This window comes from Carassius gibelio, chromosome A4, assembly GCF_023724105.1.
Source record: "Carassius gibelio isolate Cgi1373 ecotype wild population from Czech Republic chromosome A4, carGib1.2-hapl.c, whole genome shotgun sequence".
Lineage (NCBI taxonomy): Eukaryota > Metazoa > Chordata > Actinopteri > Cypriniformes > Cyprinidae > Carassius > Carassius gibelio.
The window spans coordinates 36,610,114-36,627,288 of NC_068374.1; the positions used below are offsets into that span (position 1 = coordinate 36,610,114).

At 43.9% G+C, this 17,175-nt stretch overlaps 1 protein-coding gene across 1 annotated transcript; it reads right to left on the reverse strand.

The window, feature by feature from the left end:
* Positions 1-10,099: 10,099 nt before the first annotated feature.
* LOC127971253 (protein PHTF2-like) lies at positions 10,100-16,945 on the reverse strand. The gene is made up of 13 exons (XM_052574153.1): positions 16,863-16,945; positions 16,266-16,430; positions 15,730-15,928; positions 13,152-13,325; positions 12,680-12,901; positions 11,927-12,055; positions 11,576-11,848; positions 11,361-11,492; positions 11,179-11,265; positions 10,955-11,110; positions 10,771-10,866; positions 10,499-10,624; positions 10,100-10,420 (listed from the first exon to the last, which is right to left on the reverse strand). Exons 1-13 carry the CDS (start codon positions 16,943-16,945, stop codon positions 10,400-10,402), a joined length of 1,863 nt encoding a protein of 620 aa, XP_052430113.1. The 3' UTR covers positions 10,100-10,399.
* Between the last annotated feature and the right edge of the window lie 230 nt (positions 16,946-17,175).

Consider the following 17,175-nt stretch of genomic DNA (forward strand, 5'->3'; position numbering starts at 1 on the left):
GGTTCAACGCAACCGCCGACTTTATTTGCGGCAGATTAATTTTCAGATTAATTACCTTAATTTTTAGATTTTTCTTATTGAATGTTTACAGGACGTATGCAGTTTCTAGCTCACCACGCCCTTGGTACTAGCTACCACGCCCTTGGCAGTATAAAACCATCTTTTTCCATCAAAATCACCGTACTGAGTCAGGAGTTGGAATTGAGAGTATTGAAAACGATCAGGATAGAGTATTTTAGCATCTATTTAGCATAGCATTTATATAGTTATTTAGATGATTTCGTGTAGCCTATGTTGTTAATTAGCATAGTTGTTAGTGTAACATTAGTATTTTTAGAAGCATAGTTAGTTAGTAGCATAGTATTGCATCAGTTAGGATAGCTTCAAGTTAGAATAGATTTATTTACAGTGGTCAGGATGGTACGTGCTGGTTGCTGGTTGCAACAGCACGGACTGTATAGTTTTCCAGCAGACTTGAAAATTAGGCGCCAGTGGTTGCATGCACTTGGCCTGAAAGACTGCGAGTTCCCACCTAGAGCTGGAGTGTGCAAACTGCATTTTACGCGGGATTGCTTCTCCACACAGCTCACACTGAAAAGCGATGCAGTGCCTTACTCGGAGACTGGCCCCATTCTCTCTTGCGCGGCTGCTTCTCTAGCATCATTGGATGCTGATCGCAATTCGGGAGTTAAGACCGAAGTTTGAGCCAGCGGCTTGAATTGATATGGCTCAGGCCCTGGCCCTGTGTCCACAGACACCTCGACATCCTCCACTTCAGGTGAAGGTGGGGGAGAAAAGTCCTCTACCTCAAATGAATGCTCTGTTGCAAAGCTACTTGCATCACTAGAGTCACTCTCCATTTTAGCGACTCTGACAGCAGCTGTCAATTAATCCGTCACTGTGGGTCTTCACGCCCCACCCGCTCACCCTCGCTCTAGGTTCGTCCCCTCTATCTCTGCTGTGCTCTGCCCACTTTTCAGCATTTTCCAAATATTGCCAGTGGGTGGAGTCAGGCTCTGACCAGGGGTTTAGTTACCCTTTAAAGCCTTATCGCTTGTCAAAAGGCTTGACGTGACCGCAGACTTGATGAACACTGCTGGCAGCAGCGACATCTGTGTCCGTATCATTCTTATCAATGAGAGCGTAACCTCGTATCTGCCCGCTCCCAAGTCATAAATCTCGTATGTCTGATTAAACATGATTTTGGGGAAATGTTGTGTTAATGTTGGTATACAACAGTATATGTGACCAATCACGGAAAGTAGGGACACAAGTCGGTTCTGGGGCATTTTGAGTTATTCACAGATTCTGAAAGTGTAGTCTCCAAGCTTTCCAACGATGTGTAACACATGGAAATCTGATAATATTTGGAGAAGTTGTGGCCATTTGAAGGTAGGCACTCAAAAAAGCTCAAAAAGCAGAAATAGCCTCTGAAGATTGTGCAGTTCTCACTACTGCGAGTGACAATGGGGCTCATTTACATCTCATTTAGATAAGCCATACCCCCTGCATAGCAACGACAGACACAACGGGAAAAATCGGACCGCATACTATTAATAATAAAGGAGAATGTGCATTGTAAATGTCAGTAATTTATCTTTTTTGACTTTTATAAAAATGATTTAGAGGCTGAAATATGTGAGTTTTATTTTTTTTATAAAAAATCTTTAATCTTTCAAATGTGGCCATCATTTTTAATGTTATTATTTTAATGTTTATGTAAACAAGAAGTACATATTGATGCTAATTTTATTTGTTATTTGCTGGTTTTCTACATAAAACTTGGTGAATTGATTTCATTGTGTAGCATTAGGACTTTTTTAACAGGATTCTGTGATAACCGATTAGCTAGCTAATAACAATAGGTAGATATGGGAAGGTCTAAACATGGACTAAACATGAGATAACGTGTACATGTTCTTAGAATGAACACAAAACGACAAACTTTGATGTTTATGGAAACTCACCCCATAAGAAACAGAAAAGTATTCTTGCAGATCCGAAGTTTGCACTGTGCGTCTGTTTGCCTCTGAATGTTATGGATTTTCCCCATTTCTCTGTCTTTATCCCCATCAAATGTTACTATCGATATAGCCTCTGATATCTTACGTTCCAACTCGTCTGACGCCAGTCCAATACATTCTTCCTCGTCGTCATCTTCGCTCAGTTGTAGATTAGGGATATTATACGGTCTTATTATGCCGCTTTCATTGTCACTCAGATCGTCTTCAGAATCAGTAAGCATCCGGCATTTTCGGTGTAACGCCACGGTTCAAATCGTCTGCGTTCATCTTTGCGGCTTACATCTTCACTGAATTTTGATATCAGCTAGATAGCTACGGCCGTCCAGAGTGCTGCATACTAAGTAGCCACGCTTCCCTCGGAGGGCGGAGGCAATAACAAAAGAAACAAAAGCCGGCTTATCCAGTATGGAAATACAGACAGACAATGAAACGCCCCACTGCGTGCTAGAATCTCCGACAAACTAGCTGATTTCAACCTTTTAAATATACCAACACTGCTATCTCAATCACGGAGAGGCTTCTTTGTGATATCAACAGATTCTGCCAAAAAACGAAAATCACCAATTTTGAAAAAAAAAAATGCTTCTTTCTCATTTTGTTCGAAAGTTGTGCTGCCGATTTGTGTCACTGGTTTCTGTGACGGGTCACATATGATAGCAATATAAGGTATAATACCAACTTTTACGATACAATGTTTAATACAAAAGAGAATGGAAACTGTGGAACAGAGGCAGAATCCCTTTGATCTTGATATCAAGTTGCAAGTGGTCCGGTTGCTTCTGAGAAAGTTGCAAAAGAGCTCTCAAGCTTCCTCCAAGATGGTGCGACGCACAATGCCATCTTTATGGAACAACATCTGGCAAAATCAAAAAAGAACAAAGAGCTTCTGGGAGCCAGAGAAAATAAACCAGTGTGCAACCTTCAAGGACATGAAAACATCAGTTGGAGTCAGCATATCTAGAAAGGTCCACATGGACTCAGACATACTCTTTCGAAGATCACTGGCTGTTTCCAAACAAAGAGAGGTATCCATGGAGACTGTGATGTCTCACGAACTCGCAGCTGTCCCACCCTCTTTGTTTTTTGATGATGGAAGCATGAAGAAGACAACAAACAACTCGATGCTGTTGTTGAAGAGACACAGCAGCTGCCAAATGTTAAAGAACCATCAGCATATATCATTGATGCCATGGATCTTCTTCAAAGTCTCAATGATTGAGCTTTTCAAACGTTCAATGACCTGGGTGAGTGTGTCTTGAAAAAGATCGCAACTTTAATGGAAAAGGAAGGTAACAGCTGTGTCGTTATAGTGTTTGATAGATATGACCACCAACACTCAATCAAAGATCTTTAAAGACAAAGAAGTGGCACCAAGATGGGCATCCTTGCACCAACCTGGATGAGCTGAGGTACACACCAGTGTTAATTTCGTTGACGAAGACTATGACGAAAAATATTCGTCAACTAACCTTTTTCACGGACGAAAACTAAATAAAAACTAAATAAAAAGTCAGATATGATGACGAAAAACGTGACGAAATATAACTGACACTTTAGTCAACGAATAAAAATGAGACGAAAATATATGGGAGGGACGAATGGAGAAGAGATCCAATCAGAGCGAATCTTTGAGGGTAGGTTGATCTATGCAGAAGCAGCCGAGCCATTTTAAAAAGCCGCGGCAAATGCAAGCGCAACAGCTAAACAAACGCAGCAGCAGTTACACAGAAAAGAGAACAAAGATGAGTTTGCAGAAATTCGCACAGTTTCGAGGACGTTTTCATAACAGTTAAGTTGTTTACACAGGGAACTACACTGCGACCTTTTGAAATGCCATTGCGACCCAAATTTATCACTGATTATTTTTGTACCTACTTATGTGTAATGCTATGTTTTAATATGAGCATTTATTAAAACAGAAATATGTATTTTAAGAATACGTTTTATAACGTGCTCCGAGCATTCAACACATCAAGTTGGCTTCAGCCCCGCGCTGCGGGAAAGTTGAACTGAGCAGCTGGTGACTCCCGCAACACTGAACCGAGCTCTCGTTCAGGACGTTTGCGTCCTCCTGCACCTGAACGAACAAATACAAATCGCATTTTAAATAAACATAAGAAAAAGAGCGAAAAGTGAAAGAGCTCAATTCAGCAGCGCGGTGTTCTGGTGTTCAGGGAGCAAGCAGAGACGCGTCTCAAAGTCTTCTTGCTTTTGTACCGACAACAAATACATACTAAATATGTCGAAATACCCGTCTTGTGTTCGAAAAGGTCTGTAGCTATGTCTTCAGTGAAAGTAAAGAGTTGGAAAGAAATCGGATGTGTATCTTTATAACGGATGCATTTGTCTCTTAAAGTGACCGCGCCTAATTTACTAGCTCTGCTGTCAGTGTCTTTAATGTATGAAAATGAAAGTAAATCAATCACTGCTCTTGATTAAATTACTTTGTAGTTTTAGCAAGAATGTATCCAAAGTCAATCCAAAAATCAGATAGAATAGATTATATTGTTTTACTAGTGACTAAAAAATACCAAAAAAAAAAATAAAAAAATTAGGGACCTGAGCATGTTTTGCTTAAGTGTTTCTTTCTTTAATTGCTAATGCAACCTTTTCACACCACAGACTGAACCAAATTAAGCATTGCATCCGACATTATCAAGATGAATTTGTTGTTCTGACTCAGTTTAACCCTGAGTTATTGTCATATTTTATTACCAATTTCTAAAAACTACAGCAAATAAACTGTGATATTGTAAGAAATGATGAAGGTGTCTGAATACATTTTGGTTTGATTGTGTATTTTATTTTACAGTGAAGACTATGCAGTGCTATTTTAAATGAACAAAAACAAACTTAAAAAAATGTAAACTTTGTGTAAATATCACAAATAAAGAAATATAATGAACATACAATACAAATATAATATAGGTGGTTGTCTATTACAATAATACTGTACTTCATCTTGAAAGAATGTCAAATGCATTGCATATCATTCAGGACGAATGCATATCTTTTTCAGAGAGCATGTATATTTTTCATTGAGAGCAGGCCTTATGTTTATTTTATGAATACCATTCCATAACAGACTACTGGAAACATTTAGTCAAGTCAACTAAGTTGAATTTGTTCTACTAAAAAAAAACTAGACTAAGACTAAAAGACTTAAGACTAGACTAAGACTAAAACTCTTATGATATTTAGTCGACTAAAACTAGACTAAGACTAAAACATTTCAGATGACTAAAATGTGACTAAAACTAAATGGTGTGTTATTCAAAAGACTAAGACTAAGACTAAATCCGAATTTGCTGACAAAATTAACACTGGTACACACTAGCATCTACCACAGATTTGTCAGCAGCAACTACCCCAACAGAAGATGGCTTTCCAGTAACATGTGTTGAGAGCCATGTACCAAACAGCAGTGTGGCGTCACAGCCACCTGGCCAAACCTCTTCTCTGGAACCCAGTTGGTAGAGGATGGAGGCTCAGAGAAGATGGGTGCATTAAATCTGTGATGTTCCAGAAAGCACCAGCACCTAAAGGAGTTAGAGACCTCACCCACCTCTACTGTAAAGACGGAAACTGCACCGATGACACCAAATGTCAGTGTCTTTCAGTGGGCTTGACCTGCACTGAGTTTTGCTCTTGCCCTTTCCCAGACTCTCCAGATATGACCCACTTTGTCAATGATGACAATGTGGATGAGTGACAGTGGTGTGTTGTAGTTGTAACATCATGGGGGCTTGCACTTGCATTCTCAGACTTGCACACTCAGACACTTGCACTTTCACTAGTGACATCACTTGCAGTCTTTTTTTTTTTAAATTTTTATTACTTTTTGTTTGAATTTCCCAACATTTTATAACAGTAGCCAGGTGGTGAAGACAAGAAAAAAGAAACTAAATTACAATGTCACTTGCAATCGCTACTTGCACTCTCCACTACCTGTGACTTCACTTGCAATCAACACAAATCGTGCATGGTGCCAATGGAGACAAGAAGCTGTGGTGGTGATTAAATGATTAAAACTAATTTAGTACTATAATGTACAGGGTCCTGCAAGAAAAAGACAAGACTGGCAAATCCGTGGACAGAACAGCAGAATATGAACGTTTGCGCAAAGTCTCTCGCTAAGTGTAGAAAAAAAAAACACTTAACGTGGCTTAATATATTAAGATGCTATTAAATTATCAAATTAAATATACAGTTCATTAATATAATGAATATGTATATAGTATTTTCCTCACATACCGCAAAATGTGGCATAATGGACTAAGATGATAAAGGCCAAACTCAATATTCTTCTCTACATTATTAAAATACATAACTAATAGGTACAGGCAAGCACGTGAGCCCAGAATAAACGCAACATGCAAAGTTACATGTTAAGCATTTTTCCATATAGAATAAACTGTCTACAACTCGTTTATATCACTGTACTCTTCTGCTTGCCTGTAATGAGTTGATCCTTTTAAAATCACTTAATGCATTTCATAATGCACGTACACATTTTATGAGTCAACAACAATAGACATATAGGCTAGGCCTACGGAATTGTCTGCATCATCTTAGTCTGGGGGGTGGTGTCAATTACAAGACACCACCCCCCAGCACTGTAGAGAATCAACGACTGGCAGACGATCTGAACGAGTTTTACTGCAGGTTTGAAAGAACACCCATCACCTGCCCTGAACGCCTCCCCACAAAACCATTCACACCCTTCACAACTCCTGCAACCAGCCCTGAATGCCTCTCCAAACAAACGTTCACACCATTAACAGCTCCTGCAACCCATCCTGAACACCTCTCTGGAAAATACACATCCAGCACCCGTACAATCAGCACCGGAGCTCCCCAGGGCTGCATTCTCTCCCCACTTCTCTTCTCCCTGTACACCAACGATTGCACATCTAAGGACCCCTCTGTCAAGCTCCTGAAGTTTGCAGACGACACCACACTCATCGGCCTCATTCAGGACGGTGACGAGTCTGCTTACAGACAGGAGGAAAAAGAGCTGGCTGTCTGGTGCAGTCTCAACAACCTGGAGCTTAACACGCTCAAAACAGTGGAGATGATCGTGGACTTCAGGAGAGACCCCCCTGCACTCCCCCCACTCACCATCATGAACAGCACTGTGACTGCAGTGGAGTCATTCAGGTTCCTGGGCACCACCATCTCTCAGGACCTGAAGTGGGACATTCACACTGACTCCATTGTGAAAAAGGCCCAGCAAAGGTTGTACTTCCTTCGCCAGCTGAGGAAGTTTAACCTGCCACAGGAGCTGCTGAAACAGTTCTACTCCACCATCATTGAATCCATCTTCTGCACTTCAGTAACTGTCTGGTTCAGCTCAGCTTCTAAATCTGACCTCAGAAGACTACAGAGGGTAGTCCGGACTGCTGAGCGAATCATCGGTACAACCCTCCCTTCTATTCAAGAACTGTACTTATCCAGAGTGAGAAAAAGGGCTGTTAAAATCACTCTGGACCCCTCACATCCAGCACACTCCCTCTTTGAACTGTTGCCATCTGGTCGACGCTACAGAGCACTGAGCACTAGAACGACCAGACACAGGACCAGTTTCTTCCTTCAGGCAATCCATCTTATGAACAGCTGATAATAACTGCGAACACACTACACTTTATATTTATATACACATACACTTTATTTATCTAACACACATACTTAGTATACACTTAAATTTTGCACACAATATATACAGTATTGTTCAAAATAATAGCAGTACAATGTGACTAACCAGAATAATCAAGGTTTTTAGTATATTTTTTATTGCTACGTGGCAAACAAGTTACCAGTAGGTTCAGTAGATTGTCAGAAAACAAACAAGACCCAGCATTCATGATATGCACGCTCTTAAGGCTGTGCAATTGGGCAATTAGTTGAAAGGGGTGTGTTCAAAAAAATAGCAGTGTCTACCTTTGACTGTACAAACTCAAAACTATTTTGTACAAACATTTTTTTTTTCTGGGATTTAGCAATCCTGTGAATCACTAAACTAATATTTAGTTGTATGACCACAGTTTTTTAAAACTGCTTGACATCTGTGTGGCATGGAGTCAACCAACTTGTGGCACCTCTCAGCTGTTATTCCACTCCATGATTCTTTAACAACATTCCACAATTCATTCACATTTCTTGGTTTTGCTTCAGAAACAGCATTTTTGATATCACCCCACAAGTTCTCAATTGGATTAAGGTCTGGAGATTGGGCTGGCCACTCCATAACATTAATTTTGTTGGTTTGGAACCAAGACTTTGCCCGTTTACTAGTGTGTTTTGGGTCATTGTCTTGTTGAAACAACCATTTCAAGGGCATGTCCTCTTCAGCATAGGGCAACATGACCTCTTCAAGTATTTTAACATATGCAAACTGATCCATGATCCCTGGTATGCGATAAATAGGCCCAACACCATAGTAGGAGAAACATGCCCATATCATGATGCTTGCACCTCCATGCTTCACTGTCTTCACTGTGTACTGTGGCTTGAATTCAGAGTTTGGGGGTCGTCTCACAAACTGCCTGTGGCCCTTGGACCCAAAAAGAACAATTTTACTCTCATCAGTCCACAAAATGTTCCTCCATTTCTCTTTAGGCCAGTTGATGTGTTCTTTGGCAAATTGTAACCTCCTCTGCACATGCCTTTTTTTTAACAAAGGGACTTTGCAGGGGATTCTTGAAAATAGATTAGCTTCACACAGACGTCTTCTAACTGTCACAGTACTTACAGGTAACTCCAGACTGTCTTTGATCATCCTGGAGGTGATCATTGGCTGAGCCTTTGCCATTCTGGTTATTCTTCTATCCATTTTGATGGTTGTCTTCCGTTTTCTTCCACGTCTCTCTGGTTTTGCTCTCCATTTTAAGGCATTGGAGATCATTTTAGCTGAACAGCCTATCATTTTTTGCACCTCTTTATAGGTTTTCCCCTCTCTAATCAACTTTTTAATCAAAGTACGCTGTTCTTCTGAACAATGTCTTGAACGACCCATTTTCCTCAGCTTTCAAATGCATGTTCAACAAGTGTTGGCTTCATCCTTAAATAGGGGCCACCTGATTCACACCTGTTTCTTCACAAAATTGATGACCTCAGTGATTGAATGCCACACTGCTATTTTTTTGAACACACCCCTTTCAACTAATTCAACTAATTGCCCAATTGCACAGCCTTAAGAGCGTGCATATCATGAATGCTGGGTCTCATTTGTTTTCTGAGAATCTACTGAACCTACTGGTAACTTGTTTGCCACGTAGCAATAAAAAAATATACGAAAAACCTTGATTATTCTGGTTAGTCACATTGTACTGCTATTATTTTGAACAATACTGTATTTTAGTGCACTAGCCGTTCATCCGGATCACTGCACACACCTGGTTAGGTCAAAGGTCATAGGTCAAAGGGCTGATGCACCTGATCAGGTCAAGAAGTTAGTGCTGCAAACACTTTTCATGAGATTTATTTTGTAGTGTGTTGAAATATAAGTTTGACCAGCACAAGATTCTGGTGAAGCTGGCCGTACCTTCATCTGAGAAACATCCAGAAACACAAGATTCTCTCTGAAGTGAACAAGACGTTCAGTTTCTCCATTTCTTTAAATAGTGTTTCTTTATAACAGAACATTTTCCCTCCATGAACAGAAATATGAATCTATATGAATCAAACTTAAAACAGCATCACAACAACAAAAGGTAACTGTCAGTCTCCTTTACAGAGAGTCGAATACATTCATCTCCAGCAAAAAAAGAATACGAAGGAAAAAGAAAAACACTTTGGTCGTTACGCCGTCGGTCTCGTGTCACATACAAGACACAAGAAGGACTGAACCATTGACTCTGTAACATTTTCTGCTTTAAAGTGCACATTTTGAAGCTTTCATAGCTGACACACACACACACACACACACGTGTTTACAGACTGACCGAGTGTGTGTGGGTCACAGACGACACGGGAAGCTCCTGAATCAAAGTTCATCTGAACTCACTGACACTTATTGCTGAAAATAAAAACAAAGCTGAAAAACTGCAGCCCATCAGATGAAACTCAGTTTCAGTTGTGTGTGTGTGTGTGTGTGTGTGTCATGATGGGCCTTTTCTGTTGGTTTCAGTAACTCAGATCAGACTGCACTGATCATCTTTCCTATGAGAACGTCACATCAGGAGCTAAAATAATACTTAAAACAATCGTAACAACTAAAACAAATACTTCAGAATAAAAAACAAACACTGAAAGGGTCAAATAAATAGCTGAATTGCACAAGCACTCTGATATGACCGCACACCGGGTCAAGAGTTCACCGTCAGGAGCCCGTCGAGGGGAAACAGCGCCACCATGTGTTTGAGATGAAGATGAACTCAGGATTTGATCTTCCACAGCTGTGAAGCAAACACACAAACTGTGAACACACCGTCAACAACATAAGAGACCCACAATCCACTGCGAGCGGCTCTGACCTTCAGGTTGAAGCCCAGCAGGTCACTGATGACCCCCGACACGGCCGACAGAATCACCACCTGAGTGATGTTATACAGCAGAGGATTCATGGTCAGACCGTAGAGACGGAACGGAGCGTCCAGCTCCTGCGGGACAGAGACACGGTCAGAGTGTGTGTGTGTGTGTGTGTGTGAGAGAGAGAGAGAGAGAGAGTGTGTGTGTGTGTGAGAGAGAGAGAGAGAGAGAGTGTGTCTGTGTGTGTGTGTGTGTGTGTGTGTGTGTGTTCTGATACCTTCAGTAATTTGGTGGCCAGTTTAAGGACGTTGTTGACCAGAGTAAGTTCTTCTTTCTTATTCGGTTTCTTTTCCATTTTCAAGTACAAGTTAATCTGAAACAGAAACACATCAGATGAGCCTCTGGGTGGATTGTGTATCAATTGTGTGTGTGTGTGTGTGTGTGTGTGTGTGTGTGTGGACCTGCTCTGTGAGTAAGATGGAGGTGTTGCTGTATTTCTTGCTGGTTTCGGAGCCCAGCGTGACGAAGCGGAGCAGGTACAGCGACAGCGAGCCGCTCCAGATCACCAGCTCCCAGTTATAGTGAAACTCCAGGAACGTCTCGTGCACGTGAAGCAGCTGCAGGAGAAACACGGCCATCAGCAGCGAGTCACACACACCGGTCAGCAGAGAAACACCAGACTGACCTGAGCGCAGCAGATGAAGACCACCGAGAGCGTGAGCAGGAACGCAGAGGAGACGATCACATCCACCGAGCGCTGCGGACCTCGACGCTGCACACAGACACAGATGGGAAATCATCTCAGCGTTAGGGACACGAGTGTCGCTCTCATCCAGGACTGAACGGACAGCTCCATCAGCTCCGTACCTTCAGGTAAGAGCGCAGCGACAGCCACATCTTAATGTTCTGCACCTTCTTCAGACGGAAATGAGGCACTTCTGATTTTCTGGCCCTCCGCGCCGACGTCAGGTGACCAAACAGCTTCGCAAACAGCAGCCGCTGAAAGACCAGGATCAGGCAGATGCTGAGACGCTGCACAGGAAGCTCTGGGCTCGATGTGTGGAAGCTGACGCCTCACTCACCTGTCTGTACGTCCTCTCAGCCACGCTGAGCAAGAAGAAGAAGAGCCAGATGAGACAGACGCGCACCACGAAGCTCACGCTCACCATCGTCATCACCAGAGCGTCATCAGACGAGCCGAAGGCCACAGACAGCAGCTCACCGGCCGACAGAGACACCAGCTGCTCCGGATCTTTGTGCTGGAACAGTCTGAACGCAAACGGAGTCAAACCCAGCGTCACAGACACCAGATTCCCCAAGATCTGATAGCCGATCCCTGGAGTGTAGAGATTGACCTGTGGACGAGATCATGTGGTCAGCAGACGCTCAGTGTTTATCAGTTCACTGCCTTGCTTCCTCTGCTTCACACTCACCCTGTTCATTATCATGCCGCTGATTTCCAGCACAGACATGTCTGCTTTCTTGCATTCGTTTCCTTCCCACACGATGGCACTGACGCGCTCCAGGCCTGGATTAGAGCTGTGCAGCCACGGCACGTGACCCTTCTCCAGCAGAGACACACACACACACACACACACACACACACACACACACACACACACATCATTTACATGCTTACAGCAACAAAACACCAGGGCCCAGTAGTTCAAAAAGTTTCATCTGGATCAGAATGATCTGGATTTGGAGATCTCATGTTCTGTTATCCAGGATCAGGTGACCCATCTGACTTTTGTGCCATTTTCAAAGCAAAATATTTTAATGAAATATAATATTTTTGTTTGATATTGAGAGCTATTTGGGGATTAAATGATATATTACACGTTACAAATGTTGTAAATTTTGGACCAGTTTTAAAGTTTTATTACATTTTTGTTCCTGAAACGCATCCTTCTGCTGGGAATAATCAGAATAATCCCATTTTTTTGTGGGGATCAAAAGTAACCCGATCTTACTAAACTGGTTTGAGCAACACAAACTGAGGATTTAATCCAGATCAAAACCAAGACTGGATTTTGTGATCTAATCTGAATTCAGAATCCCCCTTTTCCTCTTAAACAACCCAGTTTCAAGATGTGATCCAATCCAATGGCCAAAATCTGATCAGATTACTGTAGAAGAGCTGACCGCAGCAGTCGTGAGATCACCTGACCGGATCGGTGACACACCTGATGGAACGGGTCGTCTCTGAACTCTTTCTTGGAGGCAGAGCAGATGGCGGATCCGTCGGCGTCTGTTTCGCTGGAGCAGGAGGAGCGGCACTCGGCGCAGTGCAGGAAGTCCTCCCACAGAACATCCTCTGTCTCAGACTCGTGTCGTGCGCTCTCAGAGTCCTGCGTCCTCGAGCTGGAGCACCGCGAGCTGCAACTGGTGCCCGACTTCAGCGTCTCCTGAGACCAGACCATAACACATGAAGGAGCTGTGTTTGAGCTCCTGCAGAAGAGCTGATCGTGTGTGTGTGTGTGTGTGTGAGAGAGAGAGAGAGAGACAGAGAGAGAGAGAGAGAGTGGAGTGTGTGTGTGTGTGTGTGTGTGTGTGTGTGTGTGTGTGTGTGTGTGTGAGAGAGAGAGAGAGAGAGAGAGAGAGAGAGAGAGAGAGAGAGAGAGAGAGAGAGAGTGTGTGTGTGTGTGTGTGTGTTACCTCAGCAGTGTAATGCTTCTTGTAGGGGTGTGTTTTCCTGTTGCGCAGCGTGCAGTCACTGTTCTTGCGCTCCAGTCCCCTGCGGAGCGTGCTGTAGTTCTCTGGGTCTTCTTCACTGGACGCTTCACCCGACATGTTCTCCCCCCCACGAGGAACAGCAGCCTCGGACAGACACTGACACACACAGAACACATGTCAGTCATGCTTCCCCACGTGTGTGTGTGTGTGTGTGTGTTTCTGTGTGTGTGGATAGGGTGTTTTCAGTGAAGTATGGTGACTGTTTCATCTACAGCCTCTATATTACGTGTGGGGTTCCTCAGGGTTCTGTTATTGGCCCTGTATTGTTTTCCTTTTACATGCTGACTCTAGGCTCGATTTTTAAAGAAATATTTAGTCTTACCATTTGAATGCTAAAGATACACAACTTTCACCCTTTGAAATATATAGAGAATTGTGGCTCAAATTTACTTTTGGCATGTCTGGAAGAGGTGAAATTGCTCACAATTCGATTAAACCAGTGGTCCTTACGTCTGGCTCGTGAGATCCACTAATCAAACACAGAGTTTTCTAATCAGTGTCTTCAGGATCTTTAGAAAATCACAGGAAGGTGTGTTTGATTAGGGTTGGAGCTAAACTCTTCAGGAAATAGTGAGCCAGATCTCGTGAGCCAGATTTGAGGATCACAGAGTTAAACCAAAGTGAAACAGATATTTTTTTTATTTTTTGCCCCACTAGAGGATGCTCAGACATCGCCACTTCTTTAGGTCCTTGGTCAGCCTACTGTCAAGACCACATAAGGAATTTAGGAGTTGTGTTCGATCCAGATTTGTAATTTGACAAGCAGGTTAATGCTGTGGTTAACAGTTGTATTTGCTAGATTAGGTCTCTTGATTTTTTTAGACAGTCATCTAGGTCTTTAAGATTATTTTCTTACTGTCCCGACTCATTTTAAGCTGAGAGAGGATCAGGACTTTGCTGTTGCAGGTCCAAGGCTTTGGAATAGCCTAACATCTGAGATTAGAGAGATTACGTACAAAAATATTTTCAAAGCTGGGGTTAAAAATAATTACTTGTCATTACCTTTCAAGAATTAGGGTTAGTATCGGTGTTTTTATTTGGATTTGATGTTTTATTTAATGTATGTACCTGTATGTTGATTGTACAGCACTTTGGTCTGCAGGTGCAGGTGTATAGTGCTTCATAAATAAGTGTGCGAGTGTGTGTGTGTGTGTGTGTGCGCTTGCGTGGGTGTGTGTGAGTGCGTGTGTGTGTGTGTGTGTGTGTGTGTGTGTACTTGTATTTCTATTCTGGTGGGGACTTAAACCTGAATACACACAGACTCATGGGGACTCGTGTCACGGTGGGGACCTAAATTGAGGGGTAAACAAGCTAATAAATTACACAGAATGAAGTTTCTTGAAAATCTAAAAATGCAGAAGGTTTCCTGTCAGGGTTAGGGTTAGGTGTAGGGTTGGTGTAGGGCGATAGAAAATACGGTCTGTACAGTATAAAAACCATTACACCTATGGAGAGTCCCCACAAGGATAGCTGACCAGACATGTGTGTGAATGCGTGTGTGTGTGTGTGTGTGTGCGTGTGTGTGTGTGAGTGCGTGTGTGTGTGTGTGTGAGTGCGTGTGTGTGTGTGAGAGTGTGAGTGCGTGTGTGTGTGTGCGTGTGTGTGAGTGCGTGTGCGTGTGTGTGTGTGAGTGCGTGTGTGTGAGAGTGTGAGTGTGTGTGTGTGTGTGTGTGTGTGTGTGTGTGCACTTGCGTGTGTGTGTGTGTGAGAGTGTGAGTGCGTGTGTGTGTGTGAGTGCGTGTGAGAGTGTGAGTGCGTGTGTGTGTGTGTGTGAGTGCGTGTGTGTGTGTGTGTGAGTGTGTGTGTGTGAGTGCGTGCGTGTGTGAGTGTGTGAGTGCGTGTGTGTGTGTGTGCGCTTGCGTGGGTGTGTGTGAGTGTGTGTGTGTGCGTGTGTGTGTGTGCGAGTGCGTGTGTGTGTGTGTGAGTGTGTGTGTGTGAGTGCGTGCGTGTGTGAGTGTGTGAGTGCGTGTGTGTGTGTGTGCGCTTGCGTGGGTGTGTGTGAGTGTGTGTGTGTGTGTGTGAGTGTGCGCTTGCGTGGGTGTGTGTGTATGTGCGTGTGTGAGTGTGTGAGTGCGTGTGCGCTTGCGTGGGTGTGTGTGAGTGTGCGTGTGTATGTGTGTGTCTGCGTGTGTGTGTGTGCGTGTGCGTGTGTGTGTGTGCGTGTGAGTGCGTGTGTGTGTGTGTGCGTGTGTGAGTGTGTGAGTGCGTGTGTGTGTGTGTGCGCTTGCGTGGGTGTGTGTGAGTGTGCGTGTGTATGTGTGTGTGTGCGTGTGTGTGTGTGCGTGTGCGTGTGAGTGCGTGTGTGTGTGTGTGAGTGTGTGTGTGTGTGAGTGCGTGCGCTTGCGTTGGTGTGTGTGAGTGTGTGTGTGTGTGTGTGTGTGTGTGAGTGTGCGCTTGCGTGGGTGTGTGTGAGTGTGTGTGTATGTGGGTGTGTGTGAGTGTGAGTGTGTGTGTGTGTGTGTGTGTGTGAGTGTGTGTGTGTGTGTGTGTGTGTGTGTACCTTCCCCATGGGCGGCAGGATCCGCTGGTTTGGGGTGTGCTGGAGGCTCCAGTGTGTCTCGGAGCGCAGCAGGTCGCAGTGAGGCTCGTGCAGCTGTAAACCCTCCTCGCTGCTTTTGCTGGTGATGCGGCCGTCCAGAGACACGTATCCATTGTCCGTCTCTGTAGACTTATCGATGGACAGCTTGGACTTCTTAGACCTGATGGGACAGTGAGGAAAAGAGCAGGTTCTACTAAAGGCTGTGTGTTTGATCAAGTGATGTGTGGAAGTGCAGCTCTAGTCCTCCACAGCAAACACTGATGGGAGCTTGTGAACCGTTTCTGGAGACAGTAAGCACTGTGCTTCTGGGGAATAATGATGAGAAGTGCAAACATGGAGCAGATGGAATAAAATAGCTACAAAATCCCTTTGTCTAGTGATGAACCTCATTGAGAGACTTAAAACTGCACTGGAGCACGAAGAGATGTGGTTTCAGGAAGAGATGTTGTACCCAAGAAGATTGTAAGAGGAGATGAGAGAAAGAGAGAAATACACACCCCGCTTTAAAGATACCATGCCAGAAATCTCTGAAGAAAGTGACGAGGCCGTGTGAGCCGGCGGACAGCGAGCCCTGCGGAGATCCCTCCTGCGTGTTATCAGTAGTGCTAGAGCCGTCGCCTTCTCTATGAATGTCCAAATGAGCCGCTTTCCTCAACTTCCTTTAGCGAGAGACAGCAAAGTGCAGAAAACTTAGAAATCTTAGAATCTTTGATTCCCAGAGTCAAGCGAAGCGAAAGGCCTGAAAGAGACGCCGATTCAGCAGAGATGATTCAACCGAACTCTAAAATGATTCATTTACATTCGGGCTTGTTAATCAAAATCCTATGGATTTTATATCCTACAGAAAATTAATTTTCATTCATGCTTCTGGAATACGCATGGAATCATTTGTGCTTGTAATGCCATTTATTTTTATGATGCTGACAATCGCCTTACAATGAAGACATTAGTGTCTGTCACAAGTGTGAATTTGATTTGGATCTTCAAATTAAGAGAAAGACTTTTTCATGAATTCCTGCCTGGCCATCTTGTGCTGTGGCGCTGGGCTGGCGGCCATCTTGTGCTGTGGTGCTGGACTGGCATCCATCTTGTACTGTGGCGCTGAACTGGCAGCCATGCCACGCAGCGGCGCTGGGTTGGCGGCCATTTCGTGCCACTGCACAGGACTGGCGGCCATCTGGTACCACGGCGCTGGCTCGGCCGATCTGCGTACCCCTTCTCCTCTCGGGACATCCTGGGGAAATGGCAGCCCCCAACCAAATCCCGGTTCGACGGGAGCCCACAGTGGCGATCGCTGCCGGACCTCCTCTCGACCGCTTGCTCCGGAGCGACCTCCCCTGGTCCCACGGAACGCCACTAGGGGAGAGCCCTCAAAACCATTTCTCTCCCTTTTGCTGGCTGGGGAGG

Coding starts and splice junctions, on each gene's coding strand:
- LOC127971253 (XM_052574153.1), bottom strand. CDS start 16,945: ATGGCCGCCAGTCCTGTGCAGTGGCACGAAATGGCCGCCAACCCAGCG. Junction 11,849..11,926: donor GCGGCATGATAATGAACAGG/GTGAGTGTGAAG, acceptor TCTCGTCCACAG/GTCAATCTCTACACTCCAGG. Junction 10,625..10,770: donor TGGCCACCAAATTACTGAAG/GTATCAGAACAC, acceptor TCTGTCCCGCAG/GAGCTGGACGCTCCGTTCCG.